The 23,974-nt window shown below is 46.2% G+C and overlaps 2 protein-coding genes across 12 annotated transcripts in view; one reads left to right on the top strand and one right to left on the bottom strand.

Annotated features, from left to right (window-relative positions):
* Window positions 1-9,605, top strand: part of dolpp1 (dolichyldiphosphatase 1) — a 62,379-nt gene extending 52,774 nt beyond the window's left edge. Inside the window, exon 11 of the transcript XR_015097312.1 lies at window positions 9,096-9,605. The gene's annotated coding sequence lies outside the window, so the exon portion shown is untranslated. The remainder of the gene's footprint in view (window positions 1-9,095) is intronic.
* ntng2b (netrin g2b) overlaps window positions 1-23,974 on the bottom strand; it is a 71,477-nt gene that overhangs the window by 35,648 nt on the left and 11,855 nt on the right. For all 11 annotated transcript variants that reach the window (XR_015097311.1, XM_086097526.1, XM_086097533.1 and 8 more), the window contains exon 3: window positions 16,980-17,623. Coding sequence is in view for 10 of the 11 variants with exons in the window: in XM_086097526.1 (XP_085953652.1) it covers window positions 16,980-17,623 (644 nt within the window). In the remaining variant the exon portion in view is untranslated. The remainder of the gene's footprint in view (window positions 1-16,979; window positions 17,624-23,974) is intronic.

Below are 23,974 nucleotides of genomic sequence, written 5' to 3'. Positions count from 1 at the left end.
TAATGACTGTATATATCTTTATAAAAAAAAATAAAAAAAAGTTGAGATGCCAGATGACAACCTGCGACAAAGCAAGCGTATCTTGGCGTGCTGCTAATCAAAATGTATTATGCTGCGCAGGCTGCAGCATATTCTTTGTCATCAGCCGGGAATGGAATGACCTTCACAAGTTGCTGACCACCGCGCGAGTGACCCTTATTAATTCATCTACACACGCCGCTCTTGCTAAGTGCTAATGTTAGCTTTCCCCCGAAGGCCCGGGAGGCAAAAAATCTCGTCACGATGGGATCGGCGGGCTGGATTTTCACACGGTTGAAATGACTACTGACTGACGCACGTGATTAAATATGATTTCAAACAAACAATACCAATATAATGAGTGGCTGTAATGCTAGCATCCCGAGAGTTTATATGCTAACCCGAGGTAGCAACCATGCTAACAGTTGGCTTGCTAACATATAGCATGATAGACACCTGAGTAAAGAAAGCGCAAAGCCTAGCGAGAAGGATTTTTCCCTCTCAACCTGTATCAGGACTACATTTTTTGCTAGCATCCCGAGAGTTTATATGCTAACCCGAGGTAGCAACCAAAGCATGTGAAGTGGTAAGGCAGATCGACAAAGTTTTACGTCTTGTCCTGTGTTCAGGTCCTATTTGTTCTAAGAATCAATTAAAGGCTAGCATGCTAACAGTTGGCATGCTAACACATAGCATGATAGACACCTGAGTAAAGAAAGCGCAAAGCCTAACGAGAAGGATTTTCCCCTCTCAACCTCTATCAGGACTACATTTTTTTTGTTTCTAATAAATGATCAAATAAGAACATGCTACAATTTGTATTAAGAATTGATGAAATGCTAATATGCTAGCAGTAGGTACAACACGCGTTAACAAGGTAGTAATGTGAGTAGCAAAAGAGTAAAGATGGCTCCGTTTGGGTATTACATCACAATTGACACTATCCCAGAAAAAAAGTGTTTTCTGTTAAGTGCCATTTATTTCTTTGTAACCTATTCTAAAAATGTGATGTCATTTTGAGGTCATGTCCCTCGTCCCTGAAAAACCTCGACTGTGCCTGGATCAGTGAGTGACTATGCGGGATATTAAGATGGTAGAACCCCCCCCTGCTGCTGAGTGCTGAGTTAATGACCACCAAGATTAACACCTGGTGGGGGAATTGGGTTCCATTTGAGGGGTTCGGGTGCGAGTGAGTGTCAATGTACGGGCTCTTACTTGTACATTACTTATATACGTACATGTATCGGTATTGTCTATGATGACATTTCCGAATGAACAATACTGAGCTCTTAATAAAAAAAAAAAAAAAAAAAAAAAAAAAAAAAAAAAGGTATTGTTTGGAATTCAGAAAAATTCCAGTTGTTTTGAAAAAACTTAAAAGGCAGCTATTTACTTGTTGACGTTTGTATCGAACCTTTTAAGAGACGCTTTACTGAAAATGAATAACAACACCAAATATTGGTTAATTGATCCCCTTTGACTCTTGATCAGTTCTGGAAAAAAAAGACATCGGTTTATCTAGAATCTATGTACAGTATGTTTTATCGAAAAAAGCTATTTTTGAACAATACGTTTTCTTTGCTGTTCTTGGCTGCGACTTGACGGCAAAAGGAAAACACGAGCCCCCGGAGTGACAGCAGTTGAGAGCCAATGATTTAAGATACGCCCGCACACAAGAAGTAAAAGGAGACGGCAAAAGTGACGAAGGGGAAAAAAAAAAATCTCCAGGACGTCACGGGTGAGTTTAGACGGGAGGCTCTTACTATTGTGCGAAACCCCCAAGAAGTCCTGCCTCAAAGCCCCCCCGAGGTGATGCATCTTTTGTGTGAACGCATGTCAGACCCCTGAGCTTTTGTAGTCGACAAGAGAAGCCATGCGGGCCGCGGCTTTGAGGCAAAGTGGCCGCCACTTCACATACTTTGGTTGCTACCTCGGGTTAGCATATAAACTCTCGGGATGCTAGCAAAAAATGTAGTCCTGATACAGGTTGAGAGTGAAAAATCCTTCTCGTTAGGCTTTGCGCTTTCTTTACTTAGGTGTCTATCATGCTATATGTTAGCATGCCAACTGTTAGCATGCTAGCCTTTAATTGATTCTTAGAACAAATAGGACCTGAACACGGGACAAGACGTAAAACTTTGTCGATCTGCCTTACCACTTCACATGCTTTGGTTGCTACCTCGGGTTAGCATATAAACTCTCGGGATGCTAGCAAAAAATGTAGTCCTGATACAGGTTGAGAGGGAAAAATCCTTCTCGTTAGGCTTTGCGCTTTCTTTACTCAGGTGTCTATCATGCTATATGTTAGCATGCCAACTGTTAGCATGCTAGCCTTTAATTGATTCTTCTAACAAATAGGACCTGAACACGGGACAAGACGTAAAACTTTGTCTATCTGCCTTACCACTTCACATACTTTGGTTGCTACCTCGGGTTAGCATATAAACTCTCGGGATGCTAGCAAAAAATGTAGTCCTGATACAGGTTGAGAGGGAAAAATCCTTCTCGTTAGGCTTTGCGCTTGCTTTACTCAGGTGTCTATCATGCTATGTGTTAGCATGCCAACTGTTAGCATGCTAGCCTTTAATTGATTCTTCTAACAAATAGGACCTGAACACGGGACAAGACGTAAAACTTTGTCTATCTGCCTTACCACTTCACATACTTTGGTTGCTACCTCGGGTTAGCATATAAACTCTCGGGATGCTAGCAAAAAATGTAGTCCTGATACAGGTTGAGAGGGGAAAATCCTTCTCGTTAGGCTTTGCGCTTTCTTTACTCAGGTGTCTATCATGCTATATGTTAGCATGCCAACTGTTAGCATGCTAGCCTTTAATTGATTCTTCTAACAAATAGGACCTGAACACAGGACAAGACGTAAAACTTTGTCGATCTGCCTTACCACTTCACATACTTTGGTTGCTACCTCGGGTTAGCATATAAACTCTCGGGATGCTAGCAAAAAATGTAGTCCTGATACAGGTTGAGAGGGAAAAATCCTTCTCGTTAGGCTTTGCGCTTTCTTTACTCAGGTGTCTATCATGCTATATGTTAGCATGCCAACTGTTAGCATGCTAGCCTTTAATTGATTCTTAGAACAAATAGGACCTGAACACAGGACAAGACGTAAAACTTTGTCGATCTGCCTTACCACTTCACATACTTTGGTTGCTACCTCGGGTTAGCATATAAACTCTCGGGATGCTAGCAAAAAATGTAGTCCTGATACAGGTTGAGAGGGAAAAATCCTTCTCGTTAGGCTTTGCGCTTTCTTTACTCAGGTGTCTATCATGCTATGTGTTAGCATGCCAACTGTTAGCATGCTAGCCTTTAATTGATTCTTAGAACAAATAGGACCTGAACACAGGACAAGACGTAAAACTTTGTCGATCTGCCTTACCACTTCACATACTTTGGTTGCTACCTCGGGTTAGCATATAAACTCTCGGGATGCTAGCAAAAAATGTAGTCCTGATACAGGTTGAGAGGGAAAAATCCTTCTCGTTAGGCTTTGCGCTTTCTTTACTCAGGTGTCTATCATGCTATGTGTTAGCATGCCAACTGTTAGCATGCTAGCCTTTAATTGATTCTTATAACAAAGAGGACCTGAACACAGGACAAGACGTAAAACTTTGTCGATCTTCCTTACCACTTCACATACTTTGGTTGCTACCTCGGGTTAGCATATAAACTCTCGGGATGCTAGCAAAAAATGTAGTCCTGATACAGGTTGAGAGGGAAAAATCCTTCTCGTTAGGCTTTGCGCTTTCTTTACTCAGGTGTCTATCATGCTATATGTTAGCATGCCAACTGTTAGCATGCTAGCCTTTAATTGATTCTTAGAACAAATAGGACCTGAACACGGGACACACACAAGGCTTCCATTTTTCTTACACAAGCCTTTTTTTTTTCCTCTGCCTGGTTTTCAATGACGAGCCTGGGAAAAAAAAAAAGGCAACCAAAACACACACACAAGTGCAAAGCGCCCTTGCGGGGTTGGGGTGGGTGGGGTGGGGGGGGGGGGGGTGGGGGGGTTGTATTAGCTTCTAATTCCGGCGAGACTGTGTCAAGAGAGGCTGCCCGAGGAGAAGGAGCTGAGCCGGGATCAGCCAGAGGACAAAGGGTTAATATAATTATCCTGCTAAAACCTTGAGACTGAGAGAACATCGTTAGTCATAGCAAGACGAGAGCTTCCCAAGCCGCAGGGCCAGAAAGGGGGAGGGGGGGGGGTGATAAGGGTGATGGGTGCAGGCGAGGTGACGACACCGCAGCGCAGTTAGCCAGACAATTAGTGCTGGAAAATGCAGAAATGACATTGTTTATTAGCCTAGCGCGCTTCTTGAATAATTCAGTTGGTAAACTCTACGTAAACTCCCGTTTTTTTCTTGTTGCAATCTTTAAGAGCAAAAAAGGATGTGTCATGAAAGTGCCCTTCTGTATGTGTATTTTTTTTTTCTTGTGCTTCAATGTACCTTTGCAAAAACGGCGGGTTTCCCAATATTTGTTGAGCCTTCGTGAAAAATCTCACGGGAAAAAGATTTATCAAAAAAGAAAAAAATGCATTCTAATCTTTACAGGTCAACTTAATTTGACTTTCTTAGAACTTTTGAATGAAGAAGATTTGTACAAAATGTATTCTGTTAATAATTTCAAATCTTTTTTTTTTTTCTTCTTGCCCTTTTGGTACCAGTCCATTGACTGGTCGTTGGAACCTTGTACTAAAGGTTCAACATTTTGCCCTTTCCAACATGTCCAACGGCAACATTTGCAACAGGTGTCGGAGTCCCGAACATGATCAGAATTCAAATGTCAAGTCTTAATCTTCATGTTTCAAGCAAGTCCCGAGTTACCGTGGCCAGAAAATAACAACAAAAACGAGTCAAATCATAAAGTCAGGTCATACATTCCTTTTTTTTTTTTTTTTTTTTCTTTAATTTTTTTTTTTCTTTAAGAGCTCAGTATTTTTCATTCGGAAATGTCATACATTCCTATGAAGTCTCAATACTTTTTATACAGCTTGCTGTTCCCCAACAAGGATCTGGGCAGTAAAATCAACAACAGGTGTGTTTGATCCAAATTTCCAAGGATGACCACTTCCAATCCTTTCTGTGGACTCTTCAAGTCTCTGTTGAATGGACCAACAGAGGTCCGGGTTCAATTCAAATTGGCATTTAAACAAAATGGCACCTCCCAATTGGACAGGTGGTCGCTCACCTGAGAATGTGACGGCCGGCGTTGTCATCGGCGCGTCCCAAATGAGAGCCTGGCATGCAAGCGGAACTTTTCACTTATGGCGGTTGGGTCTGAAACTTTACACCAAAATACGTCCTTCCGTCACTCGCTCAAAACAAAACAAAAAGCAGCGACGGCTCAACCTTGCAATTGTTTGCATTCCTGCAACAAAACTTGTTCACGCGGCTTCGTCTGTCCTTCCTTCCTTTTCTCGGTCTCACCTTCGGTCTCTTGAGGCCTCCCTGATTTTATGTTTTTTGGATTTGTTGGGGTCTGGATGTTTCTTGGGCTGGGGAGGAGTTCTGGTGGGGGGTGTCTGGTCGGTGCTGGATTTCACCTTCCTTGGTTTTCTTTGGTCCCCTCGGGTCTCCTGGTGTTCGGTTTAGGTGAACGGTATGAGATTTTTTCTAATAGGTTTTCTGGTGAGCTAACAAATACACGCACGCACGCACGCACGCACGCACGCACGCAAAAATATATATATATAAAAAAAATAAAAAATAATAATAATAATAAAAGAGCAATGATGATGACATTTCCGAATGAACAATACTGAGCTCTTAAAAAAAATAAAAAAAAAGAAAAAAAAAGAAGAAAAAGAAAAGAAAAAAAAAAGAAAAAAAAACTTGTTTACGCGCAGGTAAAGGCGGCGCTTTGCAACGCGGCGCGGCCCCCTAATAATGCGATGCTAATTAATGATCATCCCAAGGACAACCCTCCCTTCGCCCCGTGTTCTTCCACTTTGGATTCCCAGCATGCCTTTCAGCATTAAAGAGGCGCTGGCGGCATCAAGAGATTCCCCCCCCGTATGTCGGACGCCCGGGTTGAGACACAGTGCAGGCCAGAACGGGGGGGGGGATTCGTGATTGTATTTGCGCATTTGAAAGAATGTTTAAAGGCTGAGGGGGGGGGGGGGGTCGTCAGCAAGGAATCTGCTGACTTTGGCTTTCCTCTTGTGAGACGATATCAACTGCGTTGATCAAATCACTTACAAGCGTCGTCTCATAAATCTTCACATATGAGGGCACATTTGTCAGCGGGCCTTTTTTCTGGTTGCTGCTGTCAATGTTGCGGTTCTCAGCTCACATCTATTGGGGGGGGGGGCATAATTTGGGGGTCTGTAAAATAATGTGCAATAAATGATTACGTCATATCATTTTTAATGTATTGACTGCCACGGACAGTTATATTCGTCAACTGGGACTCGACCAGCTTGTCCGTGAAATTCAAGCTTGTGAGCCGCTGTGATGAATAACAGATCCCTGTAGATGGCGACGTTGCATCGCTTTGGATTTCAGTTGAGCGTTGAAGATTAGCTTGGGAAAAAAAAAAGCCACTAATATTCAACTCAAACATAAAAAAATATATAGGGAAGTCGTTAGACATTAAGCCGATTCCTAGCCACGTATTTCATTGCTTGACTGTATTATCAACTTTCCACCTGTAGAGGGTGCTAACAATAATGAGTTAGCATCAATGAGTTTTACTGTATGCCGTAAAAAAGGTGTCGCGTGAGCACACACCAGATCTCCCAAAAACTTTTAGGTCTTTGTGTTAATCTCATAAAAAAAGTGGGAGCAAAAAACATAAGTGTTGAATTTATATTTTTCTTGAGTGTACATAAAATAAACTTTTTGGTTACGCTAGTGTGTCGTTTCACCGATCACGGATGGGTCGGGAACGTATTCCTGTTATAAAAAGGGGGTTCGATGTAATTGGTTGTTGAATTACGAGGGGCCAATGGACAAAAGTCTTCCTGGAAGCAAATATTTGGACAACCTGACAATTCGAACGCGCAAGCGGTCGCATTACGCGGCCGCCCGCTTATCACTCTCACGAAGCCGGCGAGGACGAGGAAGCGCGAAGGGTCGGCGATCCCGACGGCCTCCCTCGGAACGGCCGAATAATAATATTGAGCCGGCCTCACATCATCCAGCGCGGAATCGCACGCGCACGCACGCACACACAGCTCTCGTCCCATGAAACTAGCAGTTAATCCATCATCTGCTTCCCTCTTTCTTTCCCGCTCTGCCTTTGATCCAGGCTTATACCTCCCGTACGCTCACCTTCGCGTCGGCAGAGGACGACGCGCACGGCAAAAACTTTTATTTCAAAATAGTTGCTTTGCAAAGTCAAAGCCGCGGCTAATCAAAAGATGGGGGGGGGGGGGGGTGGAAAAGACACCCGACGGCAGTGAAGAGAGCAAGAGGACACGGGGCGCGTGTTCACAGAAGACGGACGAGCCCGGAAGCCGCCGGGATGCGGCGCCGTCCAGCTCAATGGCGCCCGGACAATAAACCTTTGTAGCCCGGAAGTCGCCGTAAGCCGGTCAGGGTTTAATTAGTATCACTCCGGAGGCGCGGTGACTTGAGAGTTATTCAAGGTTTTTTGGACTTCTACTACTTTTTAATCATCTTGACTAACCCCGGGTGTTCCGTGCCACCTTCCGTTCATTCTCAACTTTACACTTTTACTACCAGGAAGCTCAAGTGTCAAAATCATTTTCTTTTTTTTTCTTTTTTTTCTTCTCTTTTTTTAAGAGCTCAGTATTGTTCATTCGGAAATGTCATCATCATTGCTCTTTTTTATTTTTTTATTATTTTTATTTTTTTTGTGTGTGTGTGGGTGAGTATGTGTATGTGCGTGCGTGCGTGTATTTGTTAGCTCACCAGAAAACCTATTAGAAAAAATCTCATACCGTTCACCTAAACCGAACACCAGGAGACCCGAGGGGACCGAAGAAAACCAAGGAAGGTGAAATCCAGCACCGACCAGACACCCCCCACCAGAACTCCTCCCCAGCCCAAGAAACATCCAGACCCCAACAAATCCCAAAAACATAAAATCAGGGAGGCCTCAAGAGACCAAAGGAGAGACCGAGAAAAGGAAGGAAGGATTGCGTCTGAGTTTCGGTAGATGCTGGTGTGGCGGATCTGGCATGCATGAAAATCTCCACCAAAGAGGGGAGCCGTCGACCCCCGCCGGAACAGAGCAAGCGCAACACCTCAGGGCCCCCCAGGCCGCGGCAGCGCCAAAGGACGACCCCCGGGCCCCGCCAGGGCCACCGGCCGGAGAGCAAACCCAGGAGCAGGAGCGCCCCCCCCCCCCCCCCCGCCCCAACACGGCCCGCGCCCCCGACCCAACGCAGCAGGACGGGGCACTGCAGGCCCGCCAGGCACCCCACCGGCCCCCCGCCCCCCATCCACCCCCGCCACCCACCCCAACCCAGCCCCAGCAGTCAAAATCATTTTCTTTTTTTTTCTTTTTCTTTTTTTTTTTTTTTCTTTTCTCTTAAGAGCTCAGTATTGTTCATTCGGAAATGTCATCATCATTGCTCTTTTTTTTTTCTTTTTTTCTTTTTTTTTAATATATATATATATATATATATTTTATTTTTATTTTTTTTGTGTGTGTGTGTGTGGGTGAGTATGTGTATGTGCGTGCGTGCGTGCGTGTATTTGTTAGCTCACCAGTCAAAATCATTTTCAACACAGGTCACATCATACAAACCCAATTCCCCAAAAAGTTGCGACACTATACAAATCCGACTTTTGTGGATTTGGGTTTGTAGTTTTTTTTCCGTCATGACCGTGAAAATCAAAGCATTTCATTGTTGGCATGTTCGTCAGACACCTGGTGGAAACGGTGCATAAAATGTCAAAACATTTTCTTTACAATATCTTATGCTATGCGCAGCCAGTAGCGTAAACACAGCAAGGAAAAATTGATTAGTGGATTTCAAACTACGACAACTTTTCTTCGTTGGTGAATTTTTGCGTGTACACAACTACTGTACTGTCATCAGCTGCTCTGGAGAAAAGCAAAGTTCTCTCTACTATTTACAGAAATGCATCTGGTTTCGCGAGGCAAAATATTTCCCCCTTGGAAAAGGAGCCTTCCAAAATACTCCGGCGGCACCTGTCGCAGAATCGCCGCGGCAAACAACAAGCACCTGCCGTTCCAGGAGCGACGCCATAAGAACAGCTTTGGCCGGCGCTCCGCAACGTTCTGATGAGCGGCAAAAATGTTCGGCGTCCGTCTGCTGCTGCTGCTCGCAACTGAGACGGAGGACTGAAACCTTTCGGCGCGTTAGCCTCGACAACGGAAACTTAACGCGCCGAAGCTGGCATGAAATGCATGTGAAAAAAAACAGCATTAGCATTTAAATGAAGGGCTAATTTTCGCTATTGGAAGATTAATTGAGGTAGTAAACCTGATTGGAATAAATAGGGTCATTGAAATTAGGCAAAATGAGAAGTAGAGGGTTTCCCCCTTATTTGAGGACGTTGGGGACCCGAGTCCTTTCTCGTGTAAAATATGCGCCTTGGCTCAATAAAGGTTCAGGAACACTATAACATTATCTGTTATTGACATCTTTTTTTATTTTTTATTTTTATTTTTTATTTTTTTATTTTTATTTTTCTCTCTTAAGAGCTCAGTATTGTTCATTCGGAAATGTCATCATCATTGCTCTTTTTTTTTTTTTTTTTTTTTAATATATATATATATATATATATATTTTCTGTTATTGACATTTTAGAGCTTAGCAATGTGATTTTTGATCACGTTATCTCAAATGAATTGATGATTAGCTGTTCTTCAATTCATTGGCGGTTTCTGGTATGTGCAATTGATTGATTTGTTTTCTTTATTGAACATATAGACACAAAGAAAACACATTACAAGTCTAAAAGATAAATTGAACTAAAAAAGAAAACAAGAGTAGGAAGAAAGAAAAGAGTTTATATGTTCAAAAGGCGAAGGAGAAAGTCAAAAACCTATCGAGTCCTACCCCTTATTTGTTTCATGTTAATGAAATAATACGTTAATGTATGTCAACAAAAGTAAATGTAACACAAAATCAACACACACACCACAATACATGGAATACAAGTCATTTTTTAAGCTTCAAGGATTTTGCTCATTAACATTGAAGTGAGAGATTATCAGTGTCAAGGAAGTACGACATCTTCGTCGTTCTGAGATCTCTGTATTTGGGGGGGCGGGGCTAAGGTTGTGAACAGCAATGGAGGTCTGGTTATTACTGGACGATTGCATCCTTTTTTCTTCTTCGCTCAAATAAGTTGACATTACAATGTACCGAAGAAGTAAGTTTCCTGGAAAAACGGAATAATTGGAGGACTGAAATAAAACAGCTGCGGCCTCAGATGGAGCCAAAAAATGTTGTTTTTGGTTACTGGCTTCTTTTATACTTCATCCCACTCATATCAAGCAAGTCAAATCAAAATGAAAAGTCAGCGGGTAAGCGCCACGATATGCTGCGGGGGGGGGGGGGGGGGCGGGGTCAGAGGCGGCAAAAGAAAAACGACGCCGACTTCCTGGTCAGTGGGCTTAATCTCCTTTCCTCCGTCTCGGCCCTAATCCACTTAGTCGGCTCTTCCTGAGTTTACAGCCTTTGCCTTTATTCCATTATAAAGACCCACCGCGTGACCCGCTTCTTATTTCATTAAAAGGCTCCAATCTCCGACTCTGGCGTCTAATCTATAATGCAGACGAGCGGCCGCGCAGACCGTAGGCCGCTCGCTTTCGGATTGACGGATGGCGGCGGAGGAGGCGGGGCTGAGGAGGACGGAGGGCGAATTTGAGAGCCCCCGCCCGCTTACGAGCGGCCGAATGCGATTGCGCTGATCCGAACCCTGATAGAACGTCTTCTCTTTCTTTGATGGCTTTCGCCTTGAGTGATATGGAAATTGCCCCCCCGATCGAAGGGGAAGGCATCAAGCCGAGCGCCGACACCTCGGACTCTCGTTGTTGTCGGGATAACCTTGAGTGAGAAAATCGTTGCGGAATATTCTTATCGATTCTCCTTCAATTAGTCTTTTCGCAACTTCTGACCGCGTTTGACCTTCCTCCAACTTCTGACCGCCCTTCGCCTGCAAAATCTTCCTTCCGCGCAACCTCCAGCGCGCTGAGTGTTTTGTTTTGAAAGCTAAAATTGCAACCCTCCCCTCGCGTCGGAGCTCATGTCCTATCCGGTGACGCGGTTATTGATACGGCAGCACTATGAAGCGCTGAGCACCTGGCTTTTTCCCGCGCACCTGCGCCAGCAATTTGCCGTGCAACGTCAGATAAAGAAGATACACCCCCCCCCCCCCCCCCCGTACAGTGTGTTTTGCTCAAATAACCTTCAAAACGCTTCCTTCACACCAAACGTTCCTATTTAGATAAAGTTTTGGCTCCATCTGGTGGCATCTCGGGGGCGGTTCAGAAAAAAAAAAGCACAAAAACAACGAATCGCTGACTGATTAATCCGAGGAAAAGTTTCTGGCGCACGGACGTCAAAATAGTGTTACAGTGCTTTAGAATTTCATTTTTTCAAGTTTTCGTACATCAAATCAATTCTGGAGAACTTGTTTGCTTAGGCATTGTCTTTGGACAAAGGCTCATCTCGATGACCGCATTTTAAGACGAGTTAGCGTCAGAAAGTTTGAGAGCTGGAAGCTTAAAGAGGGCTCGGCTCGTTCAGGGTAAGTTGAGATCCGAAACATCGTACGTTTGTGTCACTGTCATGGTCGGCAATTTGTACGCACGGGAAACATTTAAAAAAGGGTTAAATTAGTTCAGTCGTTCAGATTGTTTACAACTGGAAAAAAAAAAAACATCTGATTGGCTGCTACGACATTGACGCGTGTTCGATGTGTGCCTGTAAGGGGCGTGGCCTAGTGAGCGCCATCAGGAGCTGGAATTGGAGTTGCTCCTCGCGAGTGTTTTCATTTTGTGTTTGTATGTTTGACTGTCCCGTTAAATTAACATCGGAAAGTGCATAGGTGACTGTGGCTCTCCTTGCCCATATACCGGGGCATTACAGTACCCAAGAAGTGGTGTATCCGAAAATACTCGAAACTCAAATTTTGGGCTCGCAAAAAAATATCCATTTAAAAAATCTACCTGTCGACGCAGACTCAAAAAAAACTGCCACGTTAAGGGCCTATCTGGTAAGGTGAGGTAGCGCTGTAATTACCAGAGGTGGGCATTGTCATTGACTGTAATTGATGATTGATGGAAGTGCCCACCTTTTGGCATGTGCTTCCGCACTTTCTGCGAATGCTTGATCATGCTTTTCAAGGCTTCGCATTATCAAGCATTCGCTGGAAGTGCTGAAGCACACGGCAAAAGGTGGGCACTTCCATCAATCAATAATTCCAGTCAATGACGATGCCCACCTCCGGCAATTACTTTGAACAGCCGGCTGGTGACGAGTTGAGTCCCGAGGAGCTGCAGTGCGCCAAAAGAAAGTGACCACCGCCTCCTCTGCGTCGATAACGGCGCCGTATCTCATTATCGCCTCGACCTGTGGCATGCCGCCGCTCGGCCTCCCATCGTATATAAAACCCATTTCGCCGCGGCCACCCTCGCTCGCCCGAGCGGCGGCAGAGCCGAATATTCATTATTCAAATTTGAGGCATTGGAAAGCCCAACGTGTTACTGGGGCCAGATGAGATGAGATGAGATGAAATAGCTTAGCCTTTTGTCCGGGGAACGTTGACTAATCGTCCCGCCCCACCCAAAAAAAAATCAATTTCACAGCCGTAAGCAGCAGGCGGCCCTGATTGTACTGTACTGCTCAGGACCACTGCAGCCCCCAACCACAAACCACCCCACACCCCCCCCCCCAATTCCCACAGCACGATCATCTAATACTCGCAGCAGCCGCCCAGAATAACTTATTGATAGGCGATTACGTTACGGGTGGAAGGGACGGAAGAGCGACCGGTCTCTGTCATCTCCTCGGGGGGGCTATATTTGGAACACTGTTACCGGATCCAGCCCACCTGGACACGACATCACCTGCTGCCGCCAGCACGAATCTACGCATGAACAGTTACATTATCAAAGGCGTTTTCTGGTTGAGTAAGCGGAAGATTCCATCCGTGCGGCCATCCATTTTCTTTACCGCTTATCCTGCTCAGGGTCGCGGGGAGTCTATCCCAGCGGACAGACTACACCCTGGATTGGTCGCCCTTTGAGACACAGAAGACCATTGATGCTAACGTGCAGTCTTCAGTTGCCTGGAAAAAAAAGGTCTGAAATCGAGACTCAAACCCTGATTGGGTGAACCGTCCATCCATTTTGGATACTTATTCAGGGTCAGAGGGTGCTGGAGTCTATCCCAGTTGATGGACTGCACCCCGGATTGGTAGCCAGTCTGTCGCAGGGCAGGAACTGTTTATGGATTATTTGGCGTCTTGAGTCCACCTAATTTGAAAACGTTCTGAGGAAAACTCTTTGTAAGTTCTGATCCAAAATCAGAAACTGAGAGACTTCGAGGCAGACTTGCCAACCACAAGCGCCACTGTGTTGGCCATCCATCCATCCATCCATCCAGCCATCCATCCATCCATCCATCCATCATCCATCCATCCATCCATCCATCCATCCATCCATCCATCCATCCATCCATCCATCCATCCATCCAGCCATCCATCCATCCATCCATCCATCATCCATCCATCCATCCATCCATCCATCCAGCCATTTGTTTTTTTGCATTATGTGTCTAGAATATGATACTTTTCTATTAAGTTACCCGCATTTTCTAGTTAATTCTTACCAGGAACTTTTCGTACATTAGAAATTTCCCTTCGAGATAGGGTGAGAAGCTCGGTCATTCGGGAGGGACTCAGCGTCGAGCCGCTACTCCTCCACGTTGAGAGGAACCAGTTGAGGTGGCTGGGGCATCTGGTTCGGATGCCTCCTGGGCGCCTCCCTGTGGGGAGGTGTTCCGGGCATGTCCTACCGGCAGGAGGCCCCGGGGACGACCCAGGACACGCTGGAGAGACTACGTCTCACGGGCTGGCCTGGGAACGCCTTGGGATCCCGTCGGAGGAGCTGGCTGAAGTGGCTGGGGAGAGGGAAGTCTGGGCTTCCCTGCTAAAGCTGCTGCCCCCGCGACCCGACCCCGGATAAGCGGAATTGAAGACGGAACGGAACGGTCACCAGTTGAGGAACCAGTTGAGGTGGCTGGGGCATCTGGTTCGGATGTCTCCTGGGCGCCTCCCTGGGGAGGTGTTCCGGGCATGTCCTACCGGCAGGAGGCCCCGGGGACGACCCAGGACACGCTGGAGAGACTACGTCTCACGGGCTGGCCTGGGAACGCCTTGGGATCCCGTCGGAGGGGCTGGCTGAAGTGGCTGGGGAGAGGGAAGTCTGGGCTTCCCTGCTAAAGCTGCTGCCCCCGCGACCCGACCCCGGATAAGCGGAATTGAAGACGGAACGGAACGGTCACCAGTTGAGGAACCAGTTGAGGTGGCTGGGGCATCTGGTTCGGATGTCTCCTGGGCGCCTCCCTGGGGAGGTGTTCCGGGCATGTCCTACCGGCAGGAGGCCCCGGGGACGACCCAGGACACGCTGGAGAGACTACGTCTCACGGGCTGGCCTGGGAACGCCTTGGGATCCCGTCGGAGGGGCTGGCTGAAGTGGCTGGGGAGAGGGAAGTCTGGGCTTCCCTGCTAAAGCTGCTGCCCCCGCGACCCGACCCCGGATAAGCGGAATTGAAGACGGAACGGAACGGAAGAAATTTCCCACCCCTTTGAAATCCTTTCAACGACACACACCGAAGTGGTTAAATACAAAACCTTTGACTGTAAGGAAGAACACAAGCCCCGCATGCTTCCCTGATCCCGTTTTAGTTCTTAAATGCGTTGGATGTGACCGCAAATTTGAGGTGTTTTAGGCGTTCTGGGTTTTGGGTGGGAAAGCCCCCCCCTGCCCAAGCCCCCCTGCCTCGGCTCCGGCCCCAGCACCTCCATCACCCCCCCCCCCCCCCCCCTTCACTCTGCCTCTGTGCTGAGACTGAAAAGTAGCAATGATCAATACCTGCAGGCCTTTTACGGGATGCCAGTGGCTTGTTTGTGTGTGTGCGTGCGTGTGTGTGCGTGGGGGTGTGTGTGTTTGTGCGTGTGTGCGTGCGTGTGTGCTGTGTCAGCATCCCGTCCACCCAAGACTTCATTAAACACCAACCGCCTGTGCACGCACACGCACAAAAGATGCGCCCCCTTAACCCCCGACTGTCGCTCATTTTCACTTCCCCCCCGCTCACCCCAGGACCCCGAGTGCACACAAACGGGCCGATAACCCCCGCCGCCGCCCCCCCCCCCGCCGTCCGACTCCGGGCCCGTCCCAACAAGGGCTGTTAAATACCATTCAAATGTCAGCCTGCCATATTGATTGGAATAATAATTCTGAAAGGTTGGAGCGATGCGTCGCGGTTGCTAAGCGGCCCCGCGACGGCCCCGAGCATCCGTCACTGTCACAAAGTTGCTACGTAAGAGCTTCCCCTTGCGCTCCCTCGGCGCCCGCGCCGACGCTGCTTTTGCGTCCGACTACCGAGGCCGCGTCTTTTTGCGTGTCGTTAATCATCGTCCCCCGGCGAGCCGGCGAGGGGACGCGTATGAAGAGCGATGGGGTCGTTGTGGAAAAACGCCTTGCGTGCGCGGCCGGTCACGCCGGAGGATGTGTCGATCGCCCGGCGTACAATAAGCCCCCCCCTTAAGTGCCACGTCTTTTTTTTTTTCTTCTTCTTTCTTCCAGTATTGTTCATTCGGAAATGTCATCATCATTGCTCTTTTTTTTTTTTTTTTTTTTTTTTAATATATATATATATATATATATATATATATATATATATTTTTTGTGTGTGTGTGGGTGAGTATGTGCCACGTCTTTTTAACGGCCCCCAACGCGGGAGGGGGCGTGATAATCGATTTTTTTCCCGAGAGTTCGCCGTAACGCCGCACGCGGCCTCCAGGTGGCAGAAGCCGAAGCTTTCTTTGACGATAAACAAAACCGTCTTGTGTCGTGTGACCGAGGCTGAGCTGGTGAGAAAACGGGCCCAATGGCTTGAATGATGATTTTTGCGGTCGTTTGAAGACGAGAAGTTTCGTCAGTCGAGAGAAAAGTGTGAATGTGAGGATGTGATTTTTCGATGCGTTGTGGTACGTCTGTTGATTTTGTGCGTATGTTAAAGTGCACTTTTATATATGATTAGGTTTATACATTACCGTATTCTTTTATTAACATAAAGTGAATAAAGGGGCAGGACTCGTTTTTAACTTCCCCCTTTTGAACATATCAACTCTTTTCTTTCTTCCTATTCTTGTTTTCCTTTTTACTTCAATTTATATTTTAGACGAGTTATGTGTTTTCTTTTGTGTTTATATGTTCAATAAAGAACCAAAGGAAAGAACGGAAAGCTCACATTGACGGGGAATATCCGATCTGTGGGTTTCGCGCTGGCAGATATCCGATACTTATTGGATTTTTATCCACATTTGGAAGAAGCCTAGTTCCGATCTGAGGATATCCGATTCCTTGCGTTTCTCTCTCTCTCTCTCCCTTTTACTCTACTTTTGACACGTATCCAGTTGCTTCGTTTGAGAGCAAAAATACGGAATTGTCACTTGAACCTTGCAATAATCAATTTTAGTCATCCATCTATCTCGACCCCTTTTCTACTTGCATCAATATTATTATTATTATTATTATTATTATTATTATTATTTTTTAAATTCTTTTAAGATCAATATTATTGAAGACACTCCGGCACTATCACTTCGCCCTTGATGCAGGAATTGCGTTATTTTTAGGAAAAACCTTTTTTTTTTTCACTTCCCGCCGCACCAAAAAAAAGCTCGTGTTAAAAGACGTTTTATCTTTGACGGCGCAGACGAAGGAGACAAAAAAAAAAAAGAAGCTGATCAGAGCCTCACCTGGCAGGCACCTCGATGTTGGAGATGGCGTAGAAGTACTTGAGCAGGTTGTCCCGCTGCACGTACGTGCCCCCCAGGGCGGGCCTGAGGAGCCTCAGCCTGAGGTTCGTGAAGGTGAAGAAGTCCCTCAGCCCCTTCATGCTCTCCATGCGCGTGTACAGGCCGTCCATGTCGTGCAGCCGCGGGCCGGCGAACACGGCCAAGCGCGCCCGCACCTCCAGCGTGACGTTCTTGTTGCTCTTGGAGCCCACCCAGCGCGAGTACTGCTCGGTGCAGATGACGCGGGTGACGTTGGCGGGCGTCAGGTCGGCCACGCGCTTGGCCGGCACGCCGAAGGTGTCCAGGCAGTCGTCGGCGTAGTATTGGTACGGGTGCCAGGAGCGGCCGTAATCCGTGGACTTGTCCAAGACCATGACGGTGGGCCGGCCGTACTCGAAGGTGACGTGGACGTCGTCGGCGAGCTCCAGGCTTTTGTTCCACGACATGGAGATGTTGGCCAGCAGGGGTTCCGGGTGGCGCCGCCACGTGACCGTCTGCCAGTAGGTCAGCAGGCCGTTGCGTTCGCGGTCCTGCATCAGCTGAGGGGGGTGCGCCAAGTCCGGATTGGAGGCGTCGCATTCGTCGCTGCACAGGTATGGGTTCTCCTACAGCAGGAAAGACATTTGGTTGGCAAGAGGAGACGCGAGGTTAGATTAGATAAACCGAAATATTCTTTGATTTGGCGGATGCATCCGTCCAATTTTGTAGCGCCTTTCCTGTTCACAGCCACATGCGACTTTGCCGACTTTTGCGACTTTAGCGACTTTGGTGACTTTAGCGACTTTAGCGACTTTAGCGACCTTAGCAACTTTAGCGACTTTTGCGACTTTTGCGACTTCAGCGACTTTAGCGACTTTAGCGACTTTAGCGACTTTGGTGACTTTAGCGACTTTAGCGACTTTAGCGACCTTAGCGACTTTAGCGACTTTTGCGACTTTTGCGACTTCAGCGACTTTAGCGACTTTAGCGACTTTGGCGACTTTAGCGACCTTAGCGACTTTGGCGACTTTGGCGACTTTAGCGACTTTAGCGACTTTAGCGACTTTAGCGACTTTGGCGACTTTAGCGACTTTGGCGACTTTGGCGACTTTGGCGACTTTAGCGACCTTAGCGACTTTAGCGACTTTTGCGACTTCAGCGACTTTAGCGACTTTAGCGACTTTAGCGACTTTAGCGACTTTGGCGACTTTGGCGACTTTTGCGACTTTGGCGACTTTGGCGACTTTTGCGACTTTGGCGACTTTAGCGACTTTGGCGACTTTAGCGACTTTAGCGGAACCAGTTGAGGTGGCTGGGGCATCTGGTTCGGATGCCTCCTGGGCGCCTCCCTGGGGAGGTGTTCCGGGCATGTCCTACCGGCAGGAGGCCCCCGGGGACGACCCAGGACACGCTGGAGAGACTACGTCTCACGGCTGGCCTGGGAACGCCTTGGGATCCCATCGGAGGAGCTGGCTGAAGTGGCTAGGGAGAGGGAAGTCTGGGCTTCCCTGCTAAAGCTGCTGCTCCTGCGACCCGACCCCGGATAAGCGGAATTGAAGACGGAACGGAACGGCGACTTTAGCGACTTTAGCGACTTTAGCGACTTTGGCGACTTTGGCGACTTTAGCGACTTTAGCGACTTTTGCGACTTTGGCGACTTTAGCGACTTTAGCGACTTTGGCGACTTTTGCGACTTTGGCGACTTTAGCGACTTTTGCGACTTTGGCGACTTTAGCGACTTTAGCGACTTTGGCGACTTTGGCGACTTTGGCGACTTTGGCGACTTTAGCGACTTTAGCGACTTTGGCGACTTTTGCGACTTTGGCGACTTTGGCGACTTTGGCGACTTTGGCGACTTTGGCGACTTTAGCGACTTTGGCGACTTTGGCGACTTTAGCGACTTCGGCGACTTTGGGTGAGGGCACCTTGGCCAGGTTGCCAATCGCTGAAGGGTTACATTAGATTGGTCCCACTCGGGTTGATGGGGGACGAGCCGCTTTTGGACAACGGATTACATTCTATTAACCCAAAAATTGGATGTGGTTGAGGCATCCATCTGTCAATTTTGTACCAATTTTCCTGTTCATGGCCATTTTGGCAAGTTTAGATGAAGATTAATTACAATTAGATAGACAAAAATGTTGGATTTGGTTGATCCATCTGTTTTCCAACCTAACCTGTTTTAGGGTTTCTCGTGACTCTGGCGAACACCCTGGACTATTTGCCAGTTGATGAAGGGGTTTGACGAGAGTAACAAAAATATTCTTTGATTTAGTTTATCCGATCATCCGTTTTCTACCGCGTATCCCGTTCACGTTCACAGATGACATTCGCAAATTTTGGGACGAGAACACCCGGGACCGGTCGCCAGTGGATGACGGTTTAGATTCCCTCCATCCATTCTCTGGACCGCTTATCATGTTCAGGGTTGCGCAGATCTGGAGTTTGTCTGGATTCTCGACCAACGTACCGATTGGTCACCGATCAAGCGGGCGCTTTCCAACCCAAAACCTTGTGACTGCGAGGCCGGCGTGTTAGCCGGCCGAGGAAATTCCTTCCACCGGCCCACTATTGAAAGCATGTCAGCGAAACAGACTTCATCATCCTTTCACTGCGTTTCATCCCGTAAAATCCCGGGACGCCCCAGCGCGGATTAGTCGGCTTGACGTATTTTCCGAGCCCGGCGGACGTTTCTGTAAAATAGATGTAGCTCTCCGCTGTAAGCCAGTTTGTCTGACATTTTACATCAGCGCAGAAGTTCAATATTTACACAAAGAAATCCCACAGATCCCCCGCAGCCGTCTCTCTCTCTTTCATTCTCTCCCGGCGCTTCATTTGCGCAATAAAAGATGCTATCGCAATGGTAATGATCATTAACCCCCCCCCCCCCCCGCGGGGACACTCACAAGACGATTATTATCTCCCAACGTTTAGTTACAGCCATTCATTGGATCAAAAAGTGGGCTCGGTAATAGAAATTGTTTGATCATCCATCGCTGATTCCATCCGCCGCAATCGTTACTTAACATTTCCACGTATCGGAGACTGATTATTTCAACAGCAATGACGACGGCAGTTTTACCCCCCCCCCCCGCTGGTCTGATGGCCTCGTACCTGGAATTCAATTTTATGGCGGATGTTATGCTCTTTTGTTCTCGGAGCCGCAGCTAATGCAATATTCCTTTTGGACGTTAGCGCGGCTCGCTTAACAAGCTCCTGATGGAGAGTCTTAAAATAACCCTTCCTCCCTCTCGCCGTCATCCGTTACTATTCCACATTTTCTTCGGCTGGATTTTTAGCACTACATGATAAGCGATATAGTTTTTACGACAGGTTTTTACGACGCTTTTACATTGCGTTTTATGTGCCTGTGTTTGGCTCAATCGGAAATGGATAAAGTTGCAGCACTGCCCTGACACGATTCGCCGATGGCGTTGCGCTAAGTTGGCCCGACTTGCTTGGCAGGCCGAGGTCTCGTCTACCTTTTATTTATTTTTATTTCATTTGATGCTTTTATAATTGAGGGATAACTCAGAAAGCCCACTCACTCAAAGTATATTGTATTCCGATTCTCCCGCGTGACAATTCTCTTACCCCCCGCCGACGGTTAATATTGTTTGTACTTTTTGTTCTTTTTGTAGCGAGCGGCCGCTGCACGCTCAGCGGGAGGCGCGAGTATTTGAACACGCGCGCAACAACAACAACACCCGTAGCCAGCTAATGAGCATGACAGTCGCAAGGAGTGGGAATGCAAATCTTGAAATCTTGCCTGACAATGAAGCATAGAAGTCTCTTTCCGTTTAATCGTTTTTTTTCGTGTGGTTTTTTTTTCCGTTTTTTTTTCCCGTTTTTTTTTAAAAAAAATTACAGAGGTGGCAAAAGCAGTAAGTGGGAGATTGTGTTTAAAAAAAAAAAATTAATTAAATAAAAATCACTTTTTGGGGAACATTTGTTGAAACTGTGAGTATAACCAGATATTTAGTTTTTAAGAAAGCACTGACCTGTTACCTTGGGTTTTAGGAGCTTTTCTGAGAATACGGACGTTCAAGCACAGGCTTCAGTTTTTAACGACCACTATCGAACATCAGTTTCCGTGAAGCCGCCTGCGTTTTGTTTTTGCGAAAGTGAGCCGTCACTCACGCCCAAGGTAGCGAGCGCGGTCTTGCTAGCAAAAGGCAAATTTACAGCACAAACCCTTCAAGGCTTCAAAGCGCGCTCCGTCATCTGATTTACTTCGACAGCGGCGAGCGGGAAAACTCGAGCTGAGCGGAGGAGGAAGGAGGGGGAGCGCTTTGAGATGATGGAGGGTGAAAACACGGCGTATCTCGAAGATAATCTGTCACGTGCCGCACTGGAGCAACATCGACGCTCGCCTTTAGACGTCTGAAAACTTAATTATCTCCCTCGTACTGACTCAGTCTCGGATCACTGTCAGTACTTAAACACGTGGACTTTGCGGAGCTCATAAACACAACAACTTGTTTAGGAGGCTTTAAATGAGACCTGAGAATGGTTCAAAAGGGAAAATGAGAAAAAAATAAAAATCCAACAAATAAAAACCTTGTATTTCCTCTTTATGACAACTTACTGTTAAAATGTCAAATTTCGAGTTACGGGCCTTTAGTGTCGTAGCACGTTGCGCCACAACAAAGCTGGCGGCACTGAGGTCGGAGAGATGAAGCTTAATTAAGAGCAAGAAGAAGAGGCAGAGAAGGTCCCCTATTAAGCTGTAGTAAAAGTTGAATTTGCCTAACATTCTATGCTAGTTTTAGCCTGTTTATGGTGTTTCACCTTGTATGTTAGCATTAATCTAAAAAAACTTTGGTTCGACAAAATGATACGGTTCCTGCGTTGCATAGCCTGCAATATTGTTTTTTCAGGAACCTTCAACCAATCAGCTTGAAGCAAGTAGAGTGAGAACATGCAAAGCTATGTGTTTTATCTTGAGGCGTAAGTGACGTTTTTCGAGATGCAAACCATTATTTGGCATTATTATTATTATTATTATTTTCAATTTGGTGACCTTGAACTCAACTCGACACAAGTCACTTCGTACCATGCAGCCGTTTGAAAGATATTGAAGAATTCCTCAAACTGGGACTTTAAAGCTTTTTATTGCCACCCCAGTGGAAGTTTCTGCCAAACTACAGATAAAGACAATTGTGCATTTGAACGCCCGCTAGCTTGATGCTAACAATAAAAAAAAAAAAAACATATCTGCTGTTTTGTGTCATTGTTATAACACTTAAACAAATATTTAAACAGTGCAGTAACACAGACAATATAACAATACTCACAGGCATGTATTCTTTATCCTCGCGAAAACCGACAAATTATTGCATCTTGCAGCTTGAATTACGGTAGTTAAGAAATTCTACTTTGTTTGTGTCTGCATGTATTAAGCTGCCCCTGGTGGCCAAAATACGCACACCAGGCAGACTCATTCATTTAGTTCTTTCATGATGTTATGATGACATATTTGCGCTATTTCCCCAACTCGCTTACGTGAACGAGAGTTCAGCGGACGTAGTGGTCGGAGAGATGGTGGAAGTGGGGGGGGTGAAACGGTTTGAGTACGTTTTTGTTGTGCCCTCCGCCGGTGCATCTCCTGACCTCGGCTCATACACGCGTTTACACACGCCGGACAGGATTAGCCGTCTTGTTGTTCCCGCGATGAACCCCCCCCCCCCACCTACAAATCCTATTGAAAGTGATCCCACTGTCAGTTGGCCCAGATAAAGCCTTGCCTCGTCCGCCTTCCCTTTCGCATGGAGGTAAGCAGCCGACGTGCGCGTTGGGACGCACATTATGGAGGACCGACATTCTAAATAAAGACATGACTAAATAAATAAAGAAATGACTACAAGTGAAAATAAAAACGGATATAAAAATAGAATTTGAAAAAAGAAAAAATAACTAAAATAAAATAAAAAACTACACATATATATATATACACGTGAATATATACTTATATATATATATATATATATATGTGTATATATATATGTGTATATATGTGTGTATATATATATATATTTGTATATATATATATATATGTGTATATATATATATATTTGTGTATATATATATATATATATATATATATATATATATATATATAAAAATAAAATATATATACAGCCGATGTCGAGTAAAAATAAATAATAAACAATAAATAAATAAATTAACCAGACAGAATTTGCATTCCAAGCCACAGCCAACAACGCATTTTCAAAAAAATGTTTGAACGGGACAAGCAGCCAAACACAATTACGAAATGAAACCACTCCGAAGGACAATGAAGCAGCCATTAGTTCGGTCAACTGCGAGCAAAATGGCCAAACGAAGTTAGAGTCAATGCTCCTGATGTCACAATTAGGCCACGCCCCTTAATGGCACGTCCACACAAAATCTGCGTATTTCTTTACATTCTCTTTTATCGTGTTTTTAGACTTATATTTTACAATAAATTGCTATTTGAATTTTTCTTTTTTTTTTAAAAGTGTGAAAACGTTATTTTGCGAGGCTGTAATGGACTACTGGCATTTCACTTCATTTGCGTGGGGGAATTAATTTGCTGCACGAGTAAATTAATCAACGAAATGAAATAAACGTCAAGGTAGCGCCCGCCGTAATACACACAAAAATGCTGCCTTTCATCAGCCTTTTGTGACCTTCTGTGAGGAATTAACGACACTGGATGTGAAGTAATATACTGTACGGGGGGGCGGGGCATTTTATTTATTCATTTATTTATTTTTATCCCTCCACGAGGGACGCAAGGTTGCGTTTAAGCCCTTTGTGTGCCCTGCATGTCCTTCGTGTCCTGCTCTGCCAGCATCGGCTCAGTGTATCTATGCCAGCGCGCACGCACACACACGCGCACGTGCACACGCGCGCGCGCACACACACTGAGATCCAGCCAACTGCTGCGGCAGGTGGCCCGCACTGCTAAGCCCCCTCCAGCAATTATCCTC

The sequence above is a fragment of the Leptonotus elevatus genome, chromosome 15 (genome assembly GCF_054856555.1).
Source record: "Leptonotus elevatus isolate MCC_2025b chromosome 15, RoL_Lele_1.0, whole genome shotgun sequence".
NCBI lineage: Eukaryota > Metazoa > Chordata > Actinopteri > Syngnathiformes > Syngnathidae > Leptonotus > Leptonotus elevatus.
The sequence above is the reverse complement of the archived record's forward strand: the minus strand, read 5'-3'. Positions and strand labels throughout refer to the sequence as shown.